The following is a 21,295-nucleotide window of genomic DNA, read 5'->3' as shown; positions in this document are numbered from 1 at the left end:
TATACAGAGTGCTTCTAGGGCCATCGGAAGTACGGGTATTAGCAAGCGAGCTCGGGACGAGTCACGGTGGCCAGTCTGTCAATGAGGCGTAAGCGCGGCGATCCTTTGATTCCCTGAGCCATGATCTTTCTCATGCAAATGGATATCTTGCCTCAAAACCGAACGCATCAACTATTGCGAGTTGAAACATAACTAGCGACAGGACGAAGGATCAAAGCCATACCACCTAACCGCCAAAAAACAGAAGATGGTTCCAGACGTGAGTGATAAATATACAACTAATGTCATCTAAGGTACCGAAGAAGGTGGAAACTAGGTATGCTGCGGACAAGTTGCATGACGTATCGTGTCCGCCCTCGAGACTACAATTTTGACCTGCTATGGGTTTCGATTTTTTGGTAAAACTCAGTGCGCTACAGTAAGAGTAGAAATACATGGACGAGAGTCGCGATGAGTACTAAACATGAGCGGGTTGGCACTTCATGCAAGAATAGATGTAAACTGAGGCGGTACAGGAGTGGCTCACGATAGGTTGGGTATCACGGAGCTATTCAGAGGCAAAGCGAAGTCCCAAATCCTCAACTAGCAAGGAACCACATAGCTTGCTCCGCCTCTGGGATCTCGAGCTCCTCCTTAATCCTCGCGAGAAGTTCGTTCTGTCGTTTCTTCTCCTCATACCCGTATACGCTGTAGTTGTCGTATAGTGCGATAGCCATCTCGTAGTCGACCAAGGGACTCTGAATAGAAGTATCAAGTAGCCGCGGGCACTCCAACGCTGCCGACAGGTGCGTCCTTGCAAATAGACAGATGGCTTCGAGATAGTGCTTGCGCATTTGACGGCCCTTGACTTTGAGCAGCTTGGCTGGGGAGGTGCAAGCTCGCTCGAATATCTCAGGGTGGCGGCACGCATAGAGAAAGAGATCTTTTAGGAAGATCCCATAGCCATAACAGACCTTTGGAGGCCTATTCATCGGCTGCGTGGAAAAGCGATTGCGACGGACGACGTATTTTGGCGGGAGTTTGGCAGCAGGAAGGTGATTTGGTTCTTTGCGTCTCTATCGGGTGGTTAGAAAACTCCAGGGGAGACGGAGTGGAAATCACTTGCATACTGTATCCCAGAGTGCTCAGGTTGTTGAAAATGCTTGAGTAACTTGGTGATGGCCTCTTCGGAGAACTCTGATGTGGTGGACATGAGTTAAGATTTGGCAGGAGTCGTTTCAGGCGGCCAGATGACGGTTCCAGGACAATAAGCAGTCGCGGCTTGCGTCGACCCAACTCCAAACTCCGACTCATTCTCTCTCATCCCGCCTTAGCCAACGCAAACGACCAAGCAAAACCTGAGCGAAAGACGACACACACCATGTACATTAATGTGTGACTAGTCCCAAGGCTGCACTCTCATCACAGCAATATTTTATCTGCAGTTGCATGAGCCTAGGTACTAATCTTGGGTTGTTTAGTAGAGGGAAAGACGTCCCCTTGCTTTCACCATGTGGCACACTACATCTTAGTGTCAGTATGCGAATTGGCTATTTTATCACATTGACTTACAACACCCGCGCGCAGAAGCCCAAGCTTCCTCCTATTTCATTGTTTTGTCGATACAAACTAGTATTACCTGATCGAATATGACTACATGGTCATCAGCACGGGTGGCGGACCGGTTTTGGCCCCTTTGTGCGGCATTCGCCGCCACGGTATTACAGATATTCTCGCCGTATTGCAAGCGGGTTACCAGTACTGGTCGTGCGCGCGCAGCAAATTCATCCATCTTGATTCGACCATGTACTATAAAATACTTCACTAGTATGGCCAACTGATTGTCTTCGTAGTAAGTGGCTCTTCAGCTTATCTGTCCCACGAGCTGCTGTATGTGCGTGTTCCTGTGCTCACTTGGTAACGTTTTGATCAGATATACATCATCAGGTTGTCTGCCAGCTATATCGATCAAGGTTTTCCCATAACGTACACGATGAGTGTTTCCATCGATGTGATGCTTCATTTTGTTGTCCGACTCAGGCATGGCTGCTATCTATAAGCACTGGATTCAGCCTGCATTCCTCGTCCGCGACGTACCCGAAGGGTCGTCTCTTCCGCTTGAAACCTGCCCTAATCTTCTACGGGGTTTGACGATGCAAAACTTTGTAGGTTCTGCTTTTCTTATGTCATATTGGACGCATATGATCTAACTAGGCTAGAGCCCAAACTCGCGAAAGCGATACAAGGATCTGTATCAGTATGCGCGGAAACACCGTCGGAGAGAATCAGCCCTATATCCGTTGCTCGACCGAATTTTTCACCAGCTTTGCGAGCAAACTCCCGCTCGGGCTGATGGATACCTCGTTAGCTGTCATCCTCAGAGTACCGTCGCTGCTAAGGCTACGGATGATGTGGGCATGAATGAAGAACGCCGCGTTATCCCAGACTTCCTCCTTGTCCTTACTAAAGCTGATGAAGATGAGGATAAAGGCGATGATGAGGGCGAGGATGAAGGCGAAGAGGAAGGCGAAGAGGAAGAGGAAGATGAAGATGAGAAACCTATCAACATCCGCGAACAAGTCGGCTTTTTGGTGGAAGTAAAAAGGCTCTGGAATCAGCAAAATCCCAAAAAGTCGGGCTGGGACGAGACGATCTCGAAGAAGGCATCGGATGAAGCTCTCGACGCAATGCCACAGCTCAAGGCTCAAGCCTGGCGTATCCATCGACAGGATCCCACCATAGGCGTCCTCCACGCTTTTCTCATTGTCGGCCCATTTTTCAGTTTACTGGAATACGAGCTTGTGGGCTGTCCTACCGAAGACGATCTCAAAGCACCCGCAGTAATCGCTTGGAACTTGCCAATGCTCACTGACAAGTACAAGTCCTTCGATAGACCCTTCGTTGAAGCTATTAACATAGTGATGGGTCATCTAGACCTTGAGATAACGGACCCGGCGTTCGACTTGATAAATTTTCCCAAAGTATCTTCTGCGAAGCGTGCATTAGAAGAGAGTGTCAATGTTAGTTGCTAAATGGTTTCCTCCCTTGTCGCAATAACATGCTAACGTCCACTTCCCTCGACGCTTTCAGACAGACATTAAACTCGAAGTCGACAAGAAGCACAAAGATACCCTGCATCTCAAAGAAGAAACCGACGATGTCATGGCGGAATCTCCTACATCCGACAAGCCTAATCCCAAGTCTAAGGAAAGTTCGGCGTACAGATCTGGTCGCTCGACTCAAAATCTTCCCGGTTTGGCCATGACGACTCGATCCAAATCTCGTTCCAGTCAAGCACACTCGTCACAAGCAGACGCTCCGGAAGCTGATAGCTCCGGCCTCTCGGAGATGGACGTCGAGCAGCCTGACAGCGCTGACGGCCCAGCCGGTGACTCGATGGACTCGGAGGACGCCCCGGATCAGTCCATTTCCTCAGCAAAGGGCCGCCGACAACAGCCTAGTAGGAAGAGCTCCACGAGGCACGGAACAAGTCCCCCTCCGCGGCGGTCTCGTCAGCACTCCCAGGACGCTTCTAATGCCGCGGGAAGCACGGGTAGCAAACGTGCTCGAGGTAACTCTGAAGTCGAAGACCACACGTCCAAGCGCAGAAGTGAAGGTCGGCGGGGACGTGGCGGACGTTGATTGTGCTGGTTCTGGAATTAGTAAAGCAACTGCGTACTTTGACCACATTTGAGCTGATCATGTTTCTTGAAATATTTGGTTATGTGGAGTGGATGCTTGTGAAATGAAAAGCGACTCCAACTCACAGGAGGGTTTCTTAGCTGTGGCTAAAATATATTAGTAGCCAACCGATTTTACGCGCTTTGAGGACCCGACTGTTTTGTGATGACGGGATGAGATGAGGACTCGAGGTCTAGGTAATGCGGGGAACAGAAATTCCAACTCGATTGACTTGGGAACAGACGCATTTCCGAATATAAATGATGACCGTACAGTAATTGATATCTAAGGTAGGAGAACAACGAGATTCAGGTATGTTGTGGACAAGTAGCATGCCGTATCGTGCCTGCCCTCGAGACTACAAACTTGACCTGCTGCATGCTCGACGCAGCTGCACCAGCGTTTCCTTGCGCCTGACTCCGAAGAGGCGACTTGCACGTCGCACACACGTGCTGCGCCGCGCGCCAGCCCTTTTTGCGCTCCTTGGCAATTTCCTCCATCGTGTCAAACACGTCTCGGTCGACGAGCCGGCGCGAGATGGCGAGCATGTCGCCGTCGGAACGGTACGATTCGAGCATTCCGGTGAGGATGGCACGGAACTCGGAATAGGACGTGCTTGGCGAGGGGTAGGTCTGCTCGGCAAGGCGCTTGAAGAGTTTGGGGAAGGAGACGGCACGGGTGGAAGAAATGGAGACAAGCGCGGAAAAGGTGTCGCGCACGAAGGAGCGAAGGGTTTGGAGGACTTCGGCCGTTGGAGGCGAAGGTGGAGGTGAAGAATTTACGTCGTGGGTTTCCTCCGAGGATTCTGAAGGGACAGCAAGATCCTGTGAGAGAGCAGATATGCTCTGTACGCAGTATATTTGGCTACTGAGCAGCTGGAACCAGATGTCCTCGAGCGGAACGTCGCTGGGCGCCTGCGAGCGGGAGTGCTCGAGGCAGACCTCGATACCGCGTTTGCCGATCTCTCGCAGCTTCATGGTCAGCCCAGTGCACGTTTCTTGCTTTCCATCCTCGTCTGAGGAGGCGAACAATGAAAGCGCTTGAAGCTCCTCCGCCATCTGAGCAATGACGTCCTGCTCGAAGGAGACGACCTTGGCGATGGCCTCGCGCGGCCGGCCCATGCGATTCTCGAGCCAAACAACAGCATCGTACACGCTATTCTCCTCGCAAATCCGCAGCGCTGCAGGGAAGTCAAGCAACGGTGGCGCGCTGTTCTGCAAGGTGTCGATGACGGAACCCGGACGGACATGGCAAGTAAGAGAAAGGAAGACTTCGCGAAGGGGCTCGGAGATCGGGTGGCGGATGCCCTCTGAGGCCTGGGAATTTGGCGATGATGTCGAGGCACCGTCCTCCCCGAGGTAGGGCTGCAGCAGTCTATGCAAATACGTGTACTTCTGATCCGCCCTGGTATCCGACAGCACCGCGAGGGCCGCCTCATGCATCTCCGGCGAGTGTTTGTTAACCAAAATTGCCGTCCGCTCGACGTCAATTTCTAGAAGCCGTGACAACGAATCTTTGAGGACACTCGTGACATCGTCCGGGAGCAAAGCGCCCCGCTGCTCGCGGGACGCGCTCACGAGCGCCTCCTCCGCACCCTCGAAGGTCTCCTGCGGGCGTAATGCTGGATCGGCAAGGCACGTCTCGAGCAAGCGAGCCCATTGCTTCTCCTGTCTCCGCCAATGCGCGACGATGCGGAAGAAGCCCGCGCCCCAAAACAACCTAAGCAGCTCCTCGCTTTCCGACGGCGTGTAAGCCGACAAGAGGTACTCTGCCGCGAGCTGGCGATCCTCGCGCGTGTCCTCAGCGTCGTTTGCCGATGCAAGCGCGATGAGAGTGTTTTGCAGCACTGATGGCGTGAGCTGGATAAACTGCGGGTATTTGGGCACGTTGCGCGCGATGAAAATGTTGACAAATGTCGCATCCGCCGGGTCAAGCTTGCCGGGTGAACCATCAGCAGCGGCAAGGACGTCAAGGAGGATGAGCACGATCTGCAGCCGGCTGATACCGCCACCCGTGTCGTTTAGGTACGAGTCTTCGAACGCAAGATCGAGGGCATGTAGGAATGCCTCCGAGTCCATCTTGAGAAGCGCGCGGACGTACGGGTACGTCGGCTCCGGCGTGCCGTCATCGGGCGCAGTGAGAACGAGCCGACCGCCGTTTTCTGGCCAAGCGGAAGTCGTACCGCTAAAGAGGAACTTGTAAACCTCTTTGCGAGCCTCCCCAGCGTCTTCCGGCGGCGATAGCGGCTCTTCGCTAGGATAAGCAAGACCGCAGAGGAGGGCGGCAAGATAGGGAAAGACCTTGTATGCGTTTCCGAGGGTCTTCGCCATCTCCTCTCCTTGCTTCTTCGACATGGTGAGCGTGTTACCTCTCTCGATCGCCCCTCGCTGGCGCTGGCGCAGGCCAAGGACAGATCGGACGAGGCCGAGGAGCTCAACGAGCGGCGAGACATAATCCCTCAGCCCGCGCGTGTAGACGTACATGAGTGCATCCCAGAGCCCGTGTCTCCTGCAGAGCGTGATCGCCTGGTCGATATCGAGACAGGTCGGATCAATGTGCCAAATCAACCGCTCTGCCGCGCCCGGTTGTCCCTTCTCTTCGTGCGCCGCCACGAGCCTCTGTGCGATGCGTGGTGGGACAGCACTAAGCGCACCGTCGAGCACGAACGGCTCGAGCCGCGCGAGGAAGATGCCCGAGATGCCCGCCTCGTCGTAGTACGCGAAGAGGTCCTCGAACAAGAAATCGAAGCTCTCGAGCGCGAGCGACGCCTTCACACACGCATCGATGAGCCCTTCAAAGAGGGACGTTCGATCGACGCCGGGTCCACCGGGGGCACCATGCGTGCCGTCCGTCATGCGCTCCTCCGCAAATGCGTACCGGGCGCTCGCTACCATGAGCTCGCCGAGCTTCTGGGCGATCGCGGACTGTGCTGCGGCAGGGTCTGCGGGGAGGCCATTGCGGTTCCCTGGGGCAGCGCCAGTGTAGTATAAGCGGGTGAGGTCAATTGCACTGAGGAAGTCGCCGGTCTCGACGAAGGCGAGAATACGGTCGGCCCAGGTGAGCAGAGTCCCAACAGAGAGGGAGTCGCGGCCCTGTGCAAGAGGTAAGGGTGAATCACACAAGCAAGAGCGAGACATTTAAACAAAACCCACGAGGAGGAAGATCTTGCCCTTGTAAGTGCGTACGCTGTGGGAAATGTCTAGAGCCGAGTCCCAATAAGATAGTGCGCCGTTGCTCGTGTGACCCAAAGTAAGCGACGGTGAGGTGAGCGAGGATGCCTGGAATGCAACCTGCTCTACCAGGCGAGCCGCATACGCGTCGTAGACCAACACATTGCTTGCCGTGAACAGCACGATTTGCTAACATCATAAACCGCAGTTAGCCCGAACTTAAAAAAGAGCTGGTGACTTTGCAGCGGACTCACGTTGGGATTCATCCACTGCGCCGCGAGGACCTCCTCGTCCAATACCCACTTTGTCACATCCTGAAACAGAAGCGTGCCCACATCGATCTCGTTCGTCTTGCCCGTTCTGTTGTTCACCACCTCCTGCTTAATCTTCGTTTCCGATATACGCATCAAGAAACATGCCGGCCCCCACGCATAGAACAACACCGGGTCCGTCCCTTGTTTCTCGCCCTCCCCATCCTTCACCTTTTTCTTCCCCTTACTCTTCTTCTGCTCCTCCACCGGCGCACTCGCGTCTACCACGCTCGGATACCATGCCAACACGCCCCTCGCCTTCTCTCCAGGCCTCTGCGACCTTGGGGCGGCACCCGGGCCCTCAGTGGGGCGCGACGCCTTGAGCCACGTCTTCGGCGTCGGCTTGAGGCCGACGACGACGAGCTTCGTAGGTGTCAGCAGCGCGGTGACATTGTACCCATCTAGCGCATGCGGATTTGGTCCCAGGGGAAGCGTGCTCATATCCACGATCGTATTACGCGACTTGGCGCGCCGTGCGCGGCGGAAAGTGAGCGCGTCCGCGCCGCCAGCGTGTCCCCGCCCGAGAGCGGCTGGGTCGACCAGGTTACCCCGCGTGTGGCCGTGTCCGGGCCCGTGGCCAGGAGCGGGACCAGGTCCGTGGCCAATGGGAACGCTGATGCTCATGCTGCCGGCGCCGCCGAGAGAGGCGAGGGCCCCGGAACTTGAGGGCTCCTCGTCGGGATAACGGCCTAGTATCCGGAGTGTGTCGAACGCGTCAACGAACAAGACCCTCCCTAGACTATGGAAGAACGCGAGTCCACGCTCGTCGGCTGTGACGAGCGCGTGATGTCTTCCTGCGACGAATGCGACGCTCACGATACGACTGCCGCGAAGGTGTCCTTCCTTGCGGCCGGCAGCGATCGCATCCGGCGCGGGCGGTGCTACGGAGCGCGTTGCCGCGAGGGGTACGGTTGCAGAGGAAACGGGCGTGGAGGAGGTGGAAGCAAAAGAAGGCGAGATCGTTAGGTCAAAAAGTTGGACGTGTCCCGTTGCATGTCCCGTAGCGAGGAAGGCATGGTCGTGCGAGAGTGCAATCGCAGAAACAGGTCCAGCTGTATGAGCTGTAGAGCAGCGACAACAGTCCCATTAGCACAGCATTTGAGCATCCACGAAGCCTGAAATGCATACTCACCAGCCTGATCATCCCCACATATACACTTCAACGTCTGCTTGAAATCAAAGACAAAGACCCTCCCGGCGTCTGTGCCTACACACACGAGTCCATTTGCAGCCAACACAGTCGGCATACCCGCGTTCGGCGTGCCGAGGATCGCAGACGCTTTGGCGGACGCGGCGGTGCGGTATACATAAGTGCTCGCACTTTGTAGCGGTGTCCATCGGAAGACTTCACGCTCAGAGCTAGTCGCGGTACCGCTCGCGTTGGTGGTAGGGAGGTTACGGATGTTGGATGCGGACGACGCGCGTGAGGTGTCGGAGAGATGCGAAGGAAAGGGCGAGAGGCGGGCTTCGCTCAGGGGGCCCGGTGTGCCGGCTGCACTGGCGGTGTTGGAGTTGAGGACATGGGACGATGACACGGTCCGCGAGATTTGAGGCGTGAAGGAGCGCAGACGGGAGACGGTCGCCGGGAGGGCGGGCCGAGGAGGTAGGAGGAAGGGCTCCGCGTCTGCTGTTGTTTCTGCGTCCGCATCGACAGACTCTGCTGGACGCCAAGGGGACGGTGAAGGCGAAGGCGAAGGTGAATACGACGCAGGTGTCTCGAGGATGCGTGTTTGAGTCTACGTTTATTCAGTTCATACTTATGATCCTCGATGTAATAAGAACAGTTACTCACCTGCTCAGAGTCCTCAAGTTGCCCTGGCCCATGCAAGAGACTCCTCTCCACAAACCGTTCCTCCACCAAATCTTCATCCTTATCCTTTTCTTTTCCCTCCTCACCTTCCGTCTCCACTTTTACTTCCTCTTCCTCGTCAGACTCGTGGTCCAGCCCAAGCACATCCCGCAGCCTGTCCCCATAGCTCATAGACGCAGGCTCAGCATCGACACCTTCGTAGACAAACCCCTCTTCATCATCGCTCCCGTTGCCCTCTTCCTCTTCCTGTACACCTCCGTTGATCCCACCCTCCTCGTCTTCATCGTCGAACAACTCTCCCATGCGCGTCGCGTAATCTCCCGCGTCATGTTCGTCTCCGTTCACCAATGGCGCAGGGGTTTCTTCGTCGTCTTCGCTGCCGTCACCAAAGTGTAGGGATGTCACTTCTTCATCGTCCGACGACGGGACCATGGGCGCGTACTATTCCGCTGCGGGGTGTGCGGGACACAATGGAAAGTGTGCGGCACAGCCACAATGTAGGCGACTGTGACGCGGGATGCCATTTTAGCCCCTGACACTGCGACCATAAATTTCTCCTGCTTGAACTTGTATAACCTCACGTCCCAACAGCCGCTCACTTGTTGCCCAGCCGTCTTCTAGTTTGTCACCAAGGTTTCTGATACTCAAAGACTCAAATGATCTGTCTGCTGCGACGCATGAGCTCAAGATCTAGCTTGGATGCTAGGGCTATCTTCACGCAGGAAACGGCAATGATGTTCTCTACCTCGACCATCACAGGCGACGGCATTCCCAGTCCTATCACACTATCCAGAGAAGAAGACTTTCCTTCTCATCAGTCTCCAGCCAGATTCAGAAGGTGCACGAGGAAGCCAACATGGCGCTCATTCCAGGTACCCGAGGCTGCTGGCCATCTTTGAGGCTAGGCAAATGCATCTCTCGAGGTAGAAGTGCCGTAACTATACCACAGAAGTTATATCCTCTGATTTCGAGGCGACTCAAACTACACCAACACACCCGCCTCCCATGGATCAACGGCTAAGCATCAAGGTGGCTCGACCCAATCGCTGCCGCACCGAATTGCGCGAGAGGCATGCCATGATGCTCTCGTCGTGCACGGTGACCTGCGTCCCGCCAACCTGGTTCATGCTCCCGCGAGCACGGTGCTGTGCAGACGGCACCATCGTTTTCACCGGTGGAATGTTATTGATTTCGCCTGGTCCCTTCGCACCGACTACTGTGGTAGCCTCAGTAGATGTGGAAAGACGGCACCAAGCGGAGTAGCGAGCGACCAGGGCATAACAAAGACGATGTCGTTCAAAGCTGAGTCCAGCGGAAGTCATTCTGTGCAGCGCACACGTAAGGTTGTAACCACTAATGCAGAACTTCTTCGACCTCAGGTTAGGTCCGTGCCAGTGTGAAACTTTCAATGCTTGGAATATGAGTTGGAAAGCACTGGGAGATCAAGCGACGTGTAAGATGTCAGCAAGAATGAAGGCTGCTTGCTAAAAAGATTATACTCCATCAGGTCCTCGAGAAATCAGGTTTGTAGGCGGTATATGTGTCGTGTGCAATGAGGGAGGGAGAGAAAGAGATTTCTACATTTATACCCCGCGTCAAGCGCGTGGTCACGTTAAGTAGCGGCTAGGTGCTGGTATAAGGTAGTCTGGGGACATATGCAATGAGGGAAACCAGGACATTAGTCTAAGGCAGTTAAATGCGCATCCTTCTGGATCAGCGACCATTGTAGCTAGCGACTCTGTTCCGATCCGCAGAGTTGCAACGTCACAATGTAACAATCTAATCTTGGTATACGTATCGAAACTGCAAGCGTCCAGCTAGCTCTGGAGGTACTGCCTCGATCCCCTCCTTGTGACGACGATCTATGGTCAAGAATTCGACGACCTGGATGGACGGCGTGAAGGAGATCATCATCTGAAGCTTCTGCCAAACCCGTCCGTATTGGGGACCTGCTGTTTGATCAGGCTGGGTTTCGTCCAATGGCTCCGTACTTGACTGGGACCTGTAAACTCTGAATCCGAGGTACTTGACAGGTGGAAGCTGAAAGGAGTAGAACATATCGTCCTGGAAGAGAGCGTCCTCCGGAACCGACAGGACTATGCGAGTTAAGTGAGGGCATGTCCTGGCTATGACCGACCAACTCGATTGATATACTGTATGTCCGTGCGCACAGCACATGGTCTCAAGGCTGGAACCGACACCTTCTAAGAACATTTGCGTTTCAGGGCTAGCTAGCGAATCGTGCTCCCGGAGGGTAAGATGGCGCAAGCGTGGAAACCAATCTCGGCTCGATCTTGGTAGCAAGCTTAACCAGCGGCCACAAGAAAGAGACTCGACGGAGTCAGACAAGATGGGCCCTATAATTAGGGCGTCGATGTAGTGACAAGACAATAGTCGGAGGTTAGGGGCCAAGCGCAACAGCTCCATAGTCTGAAAACGGTCGAGCATTGTTGATTCTGTGCGTATATTGAAGACCTTGAGTGATGGTCCCAGACTGCAAGCTGCGTCTATCACGCAACGGGGGAAAGAGAACGTCATTCTATGTTTTACGAGTAAGCGAGGACGGATGATGGAGATATCGATGACGGTAATATTATGAAGTGACCGTATGAGGTCCGCGAGGTCATCATAATACACTTCTTGGGTATTAAGTTCCGGCCCTACAGCCTGAACGCTGGAAAGGTCCAAGACAAGATCCACGCGCTTTACTGTCGATTTTAGAGGTTCCGTGTTCCCATTGACTGCCACGGGAGGCGGGCTGAAGAGCGAACCGGCGAGCAGTGATGACAGGTTCCTATTGTTGACCCAGACTGATTGATAAAGGAATGGATTGGCCAGTTCGTACCACGTCTTGCAGACTAAGGGGAGATGTCGTCTCGTGGAAACAATGGACTGTCTGAGTGCAGGTTCGTGTTCCGTTAATCCACTTCTCTCGCCATAGAGCCCTAGCGTCTTGGCGCGGTCGCAGATGCCCTGTTCAGAAGTGCCTTCGACATACGTGGCATGGGAGAAGATATCGATCCACAGCTCTGCGGGTAAGGTAAGTTGTGAGGCTCCTTTGGTCGCTGTCGCTGTCGCCATGCCACGCCCCGACAAGATGGAAGTTGTGCGGAAGAAATGTGAACGGCGCATCGGAGCCGATTCCGGGGCAAGCATGGATCAATATTAAAATAAACGCTGAACCAAATACGTAACGTTTATTACATAGCGCGCGAAGACAGCTTCAAAAACGAGCGCATGAAGAGCAAATGGAGTACGTCGTATCAAACACGCTCGCTGGGAAGTCGATTTCTAAAGGCTTTGAAAGTGCTAGCACTTCATACTGTCTTGCTTACTGTAACTACCGCGCTTCGCAGCACCGTGGGAACAGGGTTATTTACCCCTATGGGTCCACGGCAAGTCCATGGTAAGGGCTTTTTGTTGACTCCGTCCACCTGTCCCTACTCAGAAATTCCGTTCACTGCATATGGGTGGCAAGTGGGAGGGATTTGATCCAGAGCTCCGTCGGCAATGTGAACGATGAGGGTTCCCTGCCATGGTTGCTGTTGACATGATGCATACAAGAAGAGGATGGTTGTGCGGGCGAAACCTGGGTGAGCAGGATCTTGGATCTGGAGTGCACTACGGAGCAAACGAGGATGAAGAAAACCATATCTTGGAATATAGGGTTACTGTAATTCTATCGTAGCGTGGCTGGCCGATCCATGCGCTCAACATCATCATAATAAATGTAGAGCCTGTCAACAAACGAAGGCACCATTTCTTATCTTCTTCAAGCCTCCGCCTCATCGTCGTTCATAACTTCCAAGCCATCAATGTGATACACCAGCCGATCAGGAAACTCACTCGCCCACATGTCCTCCTCGTCATCTTCCTCGGGCTCCTCGCTGTACTCGAAGTTCCTATCGATGTGCTGCCCAAACCACACCTTCTCCTCGTCCGTCAAGACCGTCCGCGGCTGGTAAATGGAGAGATTATCGATGTAATTTGGCAGATCGGCGGATCCCACAGCGTTTATGAGCTCCGGGGACATATCCTTCACCTCAGCGCGCTCTGTCAGTGCCCTCTGCATTGCAGCAACCGAGAACGAACAGTCGATGAGCGAAAGCCGGTGCGTCTTGCCCGCCAAGTAAAAGTGATACCTGTTCTCACCCCCGAAGACCCGGAAGAAGTCGTCGTCAAGGCATGTGCAGTGACGCAGGACCAGCTCAAATCCTTGATACCTGTGCAGAAGCTTGATGAGGTCATGCCCGCAGACGGAGTTCACGGTCAACGTCGACACGCCTTCCCACCAGTGACACAGGCCCGCGACACCGCATCGCGTTACTGTGGCGCTAGACGAGGCGAACTGGAGTAGAATCGGCACGGCAAAGCCCTCGAGGTCGACGAGGTGGATCATAAGTTGGCCCCTGTGGGATATATATGGAATTGAGGATCTGTCGGTCTCCTGGAAAGCAACGCTGCGAACGGCAAGGAAACGCAGGTTCGGCTGAATGCTGCCAGTAATGCACCTCAGGAAATCGTACAAAGAGACAGCGTCTCGGGGATCAGGGGGCTGGTACGAGGACGCAACCAATGTGCAGTACGGGTGCTGTAGTTGATGCAACCAGCTAACGTTCGCCTCGCGTACGTCGACGAGGCTCTTTGCGTCTATATGAAGATGCCTGAGCTTGGGGCATGAGAGATCCTCCAAGCCCACAATCGACGCAGCGGTGTCCGTGATGCTGGAGTCGAGAGCGAGGATCTGGAGGTGGGGTGCGCCACCGTGCAGATGCCTTGCTGCTGCTAGTACGGACGACCTGTAGGTAAGGTCCAAGCGGATGCTCTTGCACCGATGGATGTGGGGAGCGAGCTCGCGCATGATAAGCTCGATGCGGGCGTTCTCCGCGATGGAGCCAACATGGCTTTGCTCCGCGGGACGATTCCTATACGCGATGCGAACGTGAATGAGCTCGTCCCTTGACCATGAGATGTAGTCGCGGAGGTACGTAGAAGAGGCATCAACATCGTCGAGGAAGATAACGAGCCTCGTCCAGTACGCCGGGTCGGCCGCGAGCACTTGTCTCCATTGGCGACATGTATCTGCCTGCGGGAAAGGGAAGAGTGTAGGAGACACCCCGATCTCGTCGAACGTCCACCTCCAGTACTCCGAGTTGCGAGTGTCCTGCGTCTCGTCTAGAGCGTTGACGTCCACAACATTACTGCTGGGGAGGATAGGGGTTAACTCCTGTTTGAGCTCTCGACATTCATCGAAGGCAATTCTGAAGATGTGAAGGAGGATCTCGTTAGGAAACACCAAGGGCCTCGGCGTGTAAGTAGGCATGGCAAGTCAGCCGACTGCAAGCCGGTGAGGTCGCTGCTGCACGACTTCAAGCCACAAATTGGCCATTTCACCAAATAACCCACATTCTTGGCGCTTCACTCATGACTGATCAAGAGACCGCATTGGCTGGAACATCCCGAATTGAAACAAACAAAGGCGGCTGTAGATTGCCTTGATGTCATTTGCTCGCTCAAACTTAATTGGCAATATTAGTCTGCAGATGCTCAGCGTAGGATTGAGCGGGAATCAAAGCTAGAAAAAGTTTACCTCACGTTTACCCACCCTTGCCTGCTCGCTTTCGCTGCGTCCGCGTCTACATGAAGTCGCCCAGCCTTTCAACAGCTGGCAGAATGTATAAGAGAGCATATGAAAAAGGCGAAACCCGATCACAGGATGACTCTCATTGCAGAGTTGAATCTGATTGGACGTGGTGAACCCGGTTAATATTATCTTATGCGAATCACAAATCCATTGGCCTGATGGCGTAGTTGGTTATCGCATCTGTCTAACACACAGAAGGTCCCCAGTTCGAGCCTGGGTTAGGTCATTACTTTTTCGTTATTGGGAAACTGTTCACACCCATTATCTTGTTTTTTGTTTCACCATGCCAACACTCTGATATTTTCCACGGACCATGGGGGTACTTGCAAAGATTACGACGACTAAGACTACAATATAACGGAATCAACCATGGACGTTTAACGTTGATATGCATTGAATTATGACGAGTATGCTACAATTACCGAGGGGTATCACGTACAGATATTGTTTACAGGTATCAAATGCGAGGGGTATGCAGTACGTGGTTTATCATTCATCAATTGCGACTTCGCTGCCGCCTCTCGCGAACAAGTCGTTCTGCACCCTTCCACATAGAAGCTTCGTCCCACTGGCGGAAAGGGAAACGCGGCGCTCGCTCAGCGACGATATGCGATTCACCGTCATTCCACGCATTGATCTCCTGGCGGTGCGCCAAATCGCCCATCCCAACAATCTGAACTAGTAGAAGCTGCAGCTTATCTGTCTCCACGAGCGGCCGGAGCATCTCGGCGACGCGCGAGCGAACGAGGGCGGGGTGGGGCTTGTAGTGTACGCAGAGGTGCGTGAGAGCGGGAAGCGTCGTGAGCCGCGCGATGCTCTCGCGTGACGTGCAGAGTGTGATCTGGATCTTGAGGTGCGTCACCGCGGGCGAGACGAGCGAGGGCTCGGGCCCGTCCCGGCTCGCGAGGCCGAGGAGATGCTGTTCGCGCGGTGCACTTGCGAGGTGCACTACGGCGGGGCCATCCGCGTCTTCCATATCTGCCGCGTTTGGGAGGGGCTCGTATTCGCGCTTGAGCGCTTGCCGTGCGGAGTGCACGTACGATGCGGCGGAGAAGCCGCAGAGGAGGCGGCGCACGGCTGTGCAGCGCGAGAGGACGTCCTGGATGGCGTCGATAGGCCCGGGAGCGGTGATGCTCAGGGAGCGCACGTGGCGCGCGGGAGACGCGTCGTGGTCTCTAGGAGCTGCGAGAGCTGCACGAAATGCGACGAGTTTGGAAGGCGTCGGGAGAGCGACGGAGGTGTAGAGGGTGGGCTCGACGTGTGCGCGCACCCAGGAAGACACGCGGCATAGGTTGAGTGCGGAAGCGCGATCAGCTTCGACGGCATGGGTAAATACGTCGAGTATGAGCTCGATGGGGAGGTCGGCAAAGATGCTTGAGGTCAAGGAAGCCATTAGGATGCGTGAGGGGGCGTTTGCGTTGTGCAGGGGAAGAAGGTCCAATGAGACATTTTACATGCTTATATACGAGCTGTGCGCTTCGGAATTACCTGGCACCCTTGATAGCACTGCCGAGGGGGAAGATGATGTCGGGAAGGGGTCATAAAGTGCTCCACGGCGGAAGCGGCTTGCAGGTGGCATGGGGCGCTTTTGGGCAAGCCATCGATGGCGAGGTGGTCGAAAGGGACTGAGGGGTGTCATAAAGTCGGTATGATGGACAAATAAGGCAAGCCTCGCAGTGTCCTCGCGCCGTGGAAGGCTGTGGAGCGCTTCAAAAAACCGTCGGGATTGAACAAGATCAGAGCCTCCCGCCTATTTCTGTTCCATGTTGGCGTGGCATCTGTCCGGTATCTGTCCCAATTCATTCCTTCCTGTGACGTCAGTCCAGCCAGGCCCACTCTATCATGTACAGTACAACCTTTCTATGTTTGATATAACTGTATAGCATTGTGCCTACTTCAAATGAACGAACATCCGACCTCCTCTCACTCCAAAGGACAAACTTCGCACATCCAATCCTTTTGAGAAACGAATGAGAAGATAAGCGATGGGAATGGCCTAGGGCGACGATTTTAAGGGTTCAAACGTTCAACAACACCATCATGTGCACAGCTAGCCCTCCCACATGCAGGCTCCCTACCGAATGAAGCGCCATATTAATGGCTTTCAGCCCAGGAGATACATCATATGCCATGTCCGTGCCCATCGCCGCGGAGGCGCAGATAACCTGCTGTCGCAAGCTACGGCGAATCAGGCACCAACGTTGAAACCCTCTCACCCGGGTTCGAGAAAGTGAGACGACTGCTTCAAGGACCGTTGAGTCGCGATACATCGTTCGTCGAGCTCTGGGTCCGACTAGACGGTAGTGCGGTGTCCGAGCTTATTCCATCGTGTCCGAGAACCAGGTCCTCGGGTCGTCCTATTCGCGCCTCTGCCTCGCGTCGGGCCGACCGTTTGCGCGCTGCAGCCTCGGACAATGCCTGCTGCTTTGTCGCATATGTCTGGGCGAACAGGGCAATCACCGTCTTGTTCAAATTCACGTGTCAGCAGACTGATAACCTCTTGAAATAGAGGAAGTACGGTACTCACCAAGAGCAGCCCTCCCACAACAACCCTCTCCGTCCACCGTTCGTCCGCTTTCACGTCATCAAAGTACGGTCGTCTCCGCGCTCTCGCGCTCGGCGGTTCCCGTGCCCGCATACCAGCAGTCGGATGCGGCGCGTCCATGCCGTCCACCAGCGCCCCACGCCCTTGCAGAATGTCATAGGCGCGCTTGATCGCCTGAAAGTGCGCTTGAGCGACGTCGGGTGGATGGTGCCGAGCGATAGCAGAGTCGGGGTGGTATATGCGCACCAGCTCGAAGTCTTTTCCGAGAGTGGATGTGATAGGTTATATGCGGTCTAAGCCGTGAGCCCAGGTCGACCAAGGTATAAGGTACAGGACGTACAGCGAGCTTTGATATCTTTCTGCGTTGCCCCGCGCGGAAGATGGAAGATATGATGCGGGGTAGGATTCGCCTGCTTTGGGAATGGATATGGATTGCTGCTCATGCCGGCATTGGATCCTGTCGCTGCAGCCTGCACTGAACGCGCGGAGGCGAAGTACCGCGCAAACGATTTACGGCAGGTGAATGCGCATCTTGGGGGGACCAGCAGGCTCTGCATCCACTTCTTCTACGTGTCTGAGATTATCCGGGACGTACAGCAGGGAGCGTTGAGCGTTGTAGCCTCTGCGTGGTGCTGAACCGGGGGATGTTCGCGGGACGGAAGAAAGGGCACCACCGGCATCGGCGCCGGAGGCTCGGAACCGGTTATCCGGCAAGTGTTAATGATCAGTTTGACGTCCACCCGTCGATCCGCCGATGGTCGCACGAACAAAGTCAAATTTGACAAGGTCCACAATGTTCATGATGACCAGCTTCCATCTGAATCTTCCGCTCCGTTCCACCATTTCTGCCTCGACCTATGACTCCGCCGGTATTTCCAACTGGAAATTAAAACACGCGGGGTCAAACTGTTGTCTGGGAGACTCGCACTGAAGCACCACCGTGGGGGCACAATTGCCTCAGTAGTATGTGGCTCTTTGCTTCTGCCAGTGGATCATCGCCGTCCAATACGCTCCACGCGTGATTGCTCATCTACAAACAGCTTGGAAAGGGCTCTAGACAACAGCAAGCCGACACAAGAGCCGACTCGTGGTAATTCGGAATACAGTACGTCAAACAAAATTAAGTACTCTAGTGGGCGCAGGTTATCACCGCCGGATTCACTTGTGTCTTTCAATGTCTTTGTCGCGGATCCACCCACTGCGAACTTGCCGAAGCGCGTCCATTCGTGTAAATCTCGATCTCGAGTCCTTCATCATTTCTAACTCGCGTCGATCATAGATTGAGATCTGGATGTCGAACTACTTGTGCATGGCATGTGGGTGCCAAAGTCGCGTTGGTCAGCAGTGGGATCCAGCGACACCGCTAGGCGGGTCATATCGTCATGTAAGTAGACTCATTTGAACTTGTTTCGCTGTGCTTCCTGGGTTGAAGTCTAGGTTTCAAGCTCAAGTCGCGGCGTAGCTTGACAGCCGAGAGCCATTGGGGTGTATGCCTGCTGCTTATGTTCGTGTATGCAATGACTATGCTTATAAGCATAGTCGTTGTTCAACGCCAGGTTCGAACTTTCACGAGCTACGGTTTTCCCCCGCTGAAGCAAAGCCCTGGTGGCCGTATGCCATGGCATTGTCTTGTCCAACTGCCTGGTGTGTCAGGCTCGCGGATTTCGACTGTCTTTTCTTTTCTACAACCGAGTTCATCGCTTTTGCCAATGCGAGATTTGCGAGGGTCTCTTACATGTTACCATGGACAGTATATGACGGAAAAATCACGTCCGCCGAGGTAGCCACGTTCGCCTTGCGTTTGGAAGATGCTTTAGTATCGCGCAATTTATTAACACCGGTGCTGAATTGTGGTACATCGTGTCTAGACATGCAAACGAGGGGTGAGTTGTCAATCAAACTTGGAACACAGACGAACCCCTCATCACCATTTTGTCAGTGGAGCACGATGTGCCCGGCGAGCACTTTTGCTCCAGGGTCTATTCTAATCGTGGCTGGTTGAAGACGACCTCGAAGGCTGCTGTGTTATCATTCCGGACTCTGTCTTCTGCCTTTGTGCTTCGCGATGCCATGTTGATGCCATGATCGACGTGATCATGCTATTTTTCGGAACCGTAGAAGGCAAACAATAGCCTCGCGTGCACCATAGTGTGCGCGACGACCTGGTGCATCACCGGATTCTCCGACGTCTTATTTTATAGGTGTGAATGTCGTGTTGCAGACTATGTTGACGACGATGACCGGTCCACGGATGATGATCAGCCTTCGCAGGAACTTCGCGAAAGCCTTGAACGCGGGAACGGCTGGATCGAACGAGTTGACAACCTTAGTATTCACGAGGGCGCCGCAAAACGCTGAAGGCGAAACTTTATCAGCTTAGCAGGGATTTCAAGGATGCGAATCAGCCGCGAGTTATTAGACAAAATGTTCAATTGAGACAACGCGTCGTGGTAGCCGCGCAATCGTAAATACTCGATATCTCGGGGCCGCGGATGTTCGCTAAGCACCTGAGCGTAAACGACACAATACAACGTATAGATAAGCAATGGTATACAAGCACGTCCTTCAGGTATAAACACCCTCGACTTCATTGGTTGTTTCAGTCACGACCGTTACATCACCGCGACAAATCGAGGTGAACGATAAGCACCCCCGCGTTTTTGGGGTCGACCTCGGTGGGGACGTTGTGCCTGGACAAAGAATTAGAGGCTTATCGCAAGGTCATGCGTGAGAGGGAAGACTCACTGTTTCATCAACTCCTCAAGCGCGGGCTTGATCTTGGCGACGTGACCTTCAGAGTGAAGACCCTTGCCTACAAAGACCATGTATTTTATTATCGAACATAGCGCAACGCGGGCACAAAGCACGTACCAACGATAAGACGAATCTCAGCGTCACCGCGCGCACGCGCGTCCTTGATGGCCTTGTCCGAGAAGGAAATCGCCTCCTTGACGTAGAGACCGTGCAAGTCGACCTCACCGGGCTGGCTATCCTAAATACACCGAAAAAGTCCGTCAGGAGACCGTCGACACGTGGCATCGTGCATGAACGCGTACCGTGTTGTTGGCTAAACCATGTACATGTTCCGTCAGTATTCATGTTGATTCGTGTCGAGTCCGACAAAGGGTAAAAGGGGCGACGCGAAGGACGGGTGAATGAACAGGTATAATGTAGACGCACCTTGGAAGATCCACTCGCTGGCTTCCTTGTTCAACCGCTGCATCTCCGCCTCGTTGCGCTTGCCTTCGTTGGAGAGCTCCTTCGCGCGCGCGCCGTTACCGTTCGAGTACGCTTCGTGGCTCTCCTGGAAGCACTTGGACATCTTGTCGCCTGCCTCGTTCGCCTGCGCACGCAGCGACATGTAGTGTTCATTGTGTTGGTTGACCTGGTTCGGGTCCTAGCGTTCATTGGGGCGAGGTTCAGCATGGCAATGAGAGAGCGGAGAGTATAGGGGATGGTTGCAGGTGTAAAGCAGATGGTTGGGTAAGAGGAGAGAGGAGAGCCTACCCCAGAGTGATGCTTCTCAGGTGGGATGACATGCGACTCGAATGGCGCCTGTTGGACAGGCTCCGGGGATGGCTTGGATGGTTTCTTCTCGTGCTTCTTCTAAGATATGACATGTTTAGAATTAGGTTTGCGCATGGCCAACAAGGCACAAATAATTGTTAATTGCCACTGACCTTGTGGTGTGGCTTGGGTTTCTCCTCCTCGGCGGGAGGTCGTGGCGCCTCGGCCTGAGACGCTTGCGGGGGAGGATACGCAGTATAGCCCGGAGCCGAAGGCCGGCCCTGGTAAGGCTGGTCAATCTGCTGAGCCTGGTCTTTCGACGATTGGCCTCCACAGAGCGCCTGGATTAGGCCGATGATGAAGTCTCCGAAGCCTGGCATACTGTACCTAGGAAGAGTAGAGGGATTGGACCAAAGAACAAGAAAGGGAGCATAATCCTCACTTTACTTATGGGTAGGCTTTTGCTGTCGGGCGGTTGTTAAGACCGCTGCTGAGCACGCCTCGAGGCAACCACCCGCCCCAGCGCCTCGTTGCCTCGTGGTCTACAAACCTCCTTTGTACCGAGGTGCTGTGCACACAGCCGTACACATACGAGCAAAAGACTATATATTTATTTTCTGAGCCTATATCCCTGCAAACAAAAAGACT

At 54.2% G+C, this 21,295-nt stretch overlaps 7 protein-coding genes and 1 non-coding gene across 8 annotated transcripts; 2 read left to right on the top strand and 6 right to left on the bottom strand.

The window, feature by feature from the left end:
- Positions 1–158: 158 nt before the first annotated feature.
- Positions 159–1,226, bottom strand: CONPUDRAFT_81310 (uncharacterized protein). The gene is made up of 2 exons (XM_007768370.1): positions 1,106–1,226; positions 159–1,055 (listed from the first exon to the last, which is right to left on the bottom strand). Exons 1-2 carry the CDS (start codon positions 1,190–1,192, stop codon positions 579–581), a joined length of 564 nt encoding a protein of 187 aa, XP_007766560.1. The 5' UTR covers positions 1,193–1,226; the 3' UTR covers positions 159–578.
- A 700-nt stretch (positions 1,227–1,926) lies between these two features.
- On the top strand, positions 1,927–3,746 carry CONPUDRAFT_81309 (uncharacterized protein). The gene is made up of 3 exons (XM_007768369.1): positions 1,927–2,144; positions 2,199–2,999; positions 3,070–3,746. Exons 1-3 carry the CDS (start codon positions 2,022–2,024, stop codon positions 3,619–3,621), a joined length of 1,476 nt encoding a protein of 491 aa, XP_007766559.1. The 5' UTR covers positions 1,927–2,021; the 3' UTR covers positions 3,622–3,746.
- Positions 3,747–3,864: 118 nt separating this feature from the next.
- Positions 3,865–9,300, bottom strand: CONPUDRAFT_121838 (uncharacterized protein). The gene is made up of 5 exons (XM_007768925.1): positions 8,934–9,300; positions 8,274–8,877; positions 7,085–8,202; positions 6,813–7,019; positions 3,865–6,752 (listed from the first exon to the last, which is right to left on the bottom strand). Exons 1-5 carry the CDS (start codon positions 9,252–9,254, stop codon positions 3,969–3,971), a joined length of 5,034 nt encoding a protein of 1,677 aa, XP_007767115.1. The 5' UTR covers positions 9,255–9,300; the 3' UTR covers positions 3,865–3,968.
- Positions 9,301–10,669: 1,369 nt separating this feature from the next.
- On the bottom strand, positions 10,670–14,309 carry CONPUDRAFT_164283 (uncharacterized protein). Its single transcript, XM_007768924.1, has 2 exons — positions 12,798–14,309; positions 10,670–11,047 (listed from the first exon to the last, which is right to left on the bottom strand). Exons 1-2 carry the CDS (start codon positions 14,272–14,274, stop codon positions 10,731–10,733), a joined length of 1,794 nt encoding a protein of 597 aa, XP_007767114.1. The 5' UTR covers positions 14,275–14,309; the 3' UTR covers positions 10,670–10,730.
- Positions 14,310–14,747: 438 nt separating this feature from the next.
- CONPUDRAFT_t47 lies at positions 14,748–14,821 on the top strand. The gene has a single exon. It is a non-coding gene; the product is annotated as a tRNA-Val (tRNA).
- A 144-nt stretch (positions 14,822–14,965) lies between these two features.
- Positions 14,966–16,080, bottom strand: CONPUDRAFT_164282 (uncharacterized protein). The gene has a single exon (XM_007768923.1). It carries the CDS (start codon positions 15,986–15,988, stop codon positions 15,092–15,094), a length of 897 nt encoding a protein of 298 aa, XP_007767113.1. The 5' UTR covers positions 15,989–16,080; the 3' UTR covers positions 14,966–15,091.
- Positions 16,081–16,484: 404 nt separating this feature from the next.
- CONPUDRAFT_164281 (uncharacterized protein) lies at positions 16,485–17,941 on the bottom strand (the record flags this gene model as incomplete). Its single annotated transcript, XM_007768922.1, has 5 exons — positions 16,485–17,058; positions 17,123–17,397; positions 17,481–17,671; positions 17,736–17,832; positions 17,905–17,941. The coding sequence occupies 5 exons, from the start codon at positions 17,939–17,941 to the stop codon at positions 16,840–16,842; spliced, it is 819 nt and encodes a 272-aa protein (XP_007767112.1). The 3' UTR covers positions 16,485–16,839.
- A 1,625-nt stretch (positions 17,942–19,566) lies between these two features.
- Positions 19,567–21,227, bottom strand: CONPUDRAFT_121835 (DUF1771-domain-containing protein). The gene is made up of 8 exons (XM_007768921.1): positions 21,090–21,227; positions 20,821–21,034; positions 20,648–20,746; positions 20,321–20,537; positions 20,197–20,207; positions 20,012–20,132; positions 19,886–19,952; positions 19,567–19,830 (listed from the first exon to the last, which is right to left on the bottom strand). Exons 2-8 carry the CDS (start codon positions 21,025–21,027, stop codon positions 19,758–19,760), a joined length of 795 nt encoding a protein of 264 aa, XP_007767111.1. The 5' UTR covers positions 21,028–21,034; positions 21,090–21,227; the 3' UTR covers positions 19,567–19,757.
- Between the last annotated feature and the right edge of the window lie 68 nt (positions 21,228–21,295).

This window comes from Coniophora puteana, assembly GCF_000271625.1.
Source record: "Coniophora puteana RWD-64-598 SS2 unplaced genomic scaffold CONPUscaffold_4, whole genome shotgun sequence".
Classification (NCBI taxonomy): Eukaryota; Fungi; Basidiomycota; class Agaricomycetes; order Boletales; family Coniophoraceae; genus Coniophora; species Coniophora puteana.
The sequence above is the reverse complement of the archived record's forward strand: the minus strand, read 5'-3'. Positions and strand labels throughout refer to the sequence as shown.

Bases quoted from the DNA above. Each gene is read 5' to 3' on its own strand.
- CONPUDRAFT_81310 (XM_007768370.1), bottom strand. From the start codon at position 1,192: ATGTCCACCACATCAGAGTTCTCCGAAGAGGCCATCACCAAGTTACTC. The intron at 1,056-1,105 runs GCAAGTGATTTC...ACCACCCGATAG, and splicing joins AGCACTCTGGGATACAGTAT to AGACGCAAAGAACCAAATCA.
- CONPUDRAFT_81309 (XM_007768369.1), top strand. From the start codon at position 2,022: ATGGCTGCTATCTATAAGCACTGGATTCAGCCTGCATTCCTCGTCCGC. The intron at 2,145-2,198 runs GTAGGTTCTGCT...TAACTAGGCTAG, and splicing joins GTTTGACGATGCAAAACTTT to AGCCCAAACTCGCGAAAGCG. The intron at 3,000-3,069 runs GTTAGTTGCTAA...CGACGCTTTCAG, and splicing joins CATTAGAAGAGAGTGTCAAT to ACAGACATTAAACTCGAAGT.
- CONPUDRAFT_121838 (XM_007768925.1), bottom strand. From the start codon at position 9,254: ATGGGAGAGTTGTTCGACGATGAAGACGAGGAGGGTGGGATCAACGGA. The intron at 8,203-8,273 runs GTGAGTATGCAT...GCTGCTCTACAG, and splicing joins ATGTGGGGATGATCAGGCTG to CTCATACAGCTGGACCTGTT. The intron at 7,020-7,084 runs GTGAGTCCGCTG...TTATGATGTTAG, and splicing joins CGCAGTGGATGAATCCCAAC to CAAATCGTGCTGTTCACGGC.
- CONPUDRAFT_164283 (XM_007768924.1), bottom strand. From the start codon at position 14,274: ATGCCTACTTACACGCCGAGGCCCTTGGTGTTTCCTAACGAGATCCTC. The intron at 11,048-12,797 runs GTGAGTTTCCTG...TAACTCGCATAG, and splicing joins CGAGGAGGACATGTGGGCGA to TCCTGTCGGTTCCGGAGGAC.
- CONPUDRAFT_164282 (XM_007768923.1), bottom strand. From the start codon at position 15,988: ATGGCTTCCTTGACCTCAAGCATCTTTGCCGACCTCCCCATCGAGCTC.
- CONPUDRAFT_121835 (XM_007768921.1), bottom strand. From the start codon at position 21,027: ATGCCAGGCTTCGGAGACTTCATCATCGGCCTAATCCAGGCGCTCTGT. The intron at 20,538-20,647 runs GTAGGCTCTCCT...AATGAACGCTAG, and splicing joins CTGAGAAGCATCACTCTGGG to GACCCGAACCAGGTCAACCA. The intron at 19,953-20,011 runs GTACGTGCTTTG...TGGTCTTTGTAG, and splicing joins TGAGATTCGTCTTATCGTTG to GCAAGGGTCTTCACTCTGAA.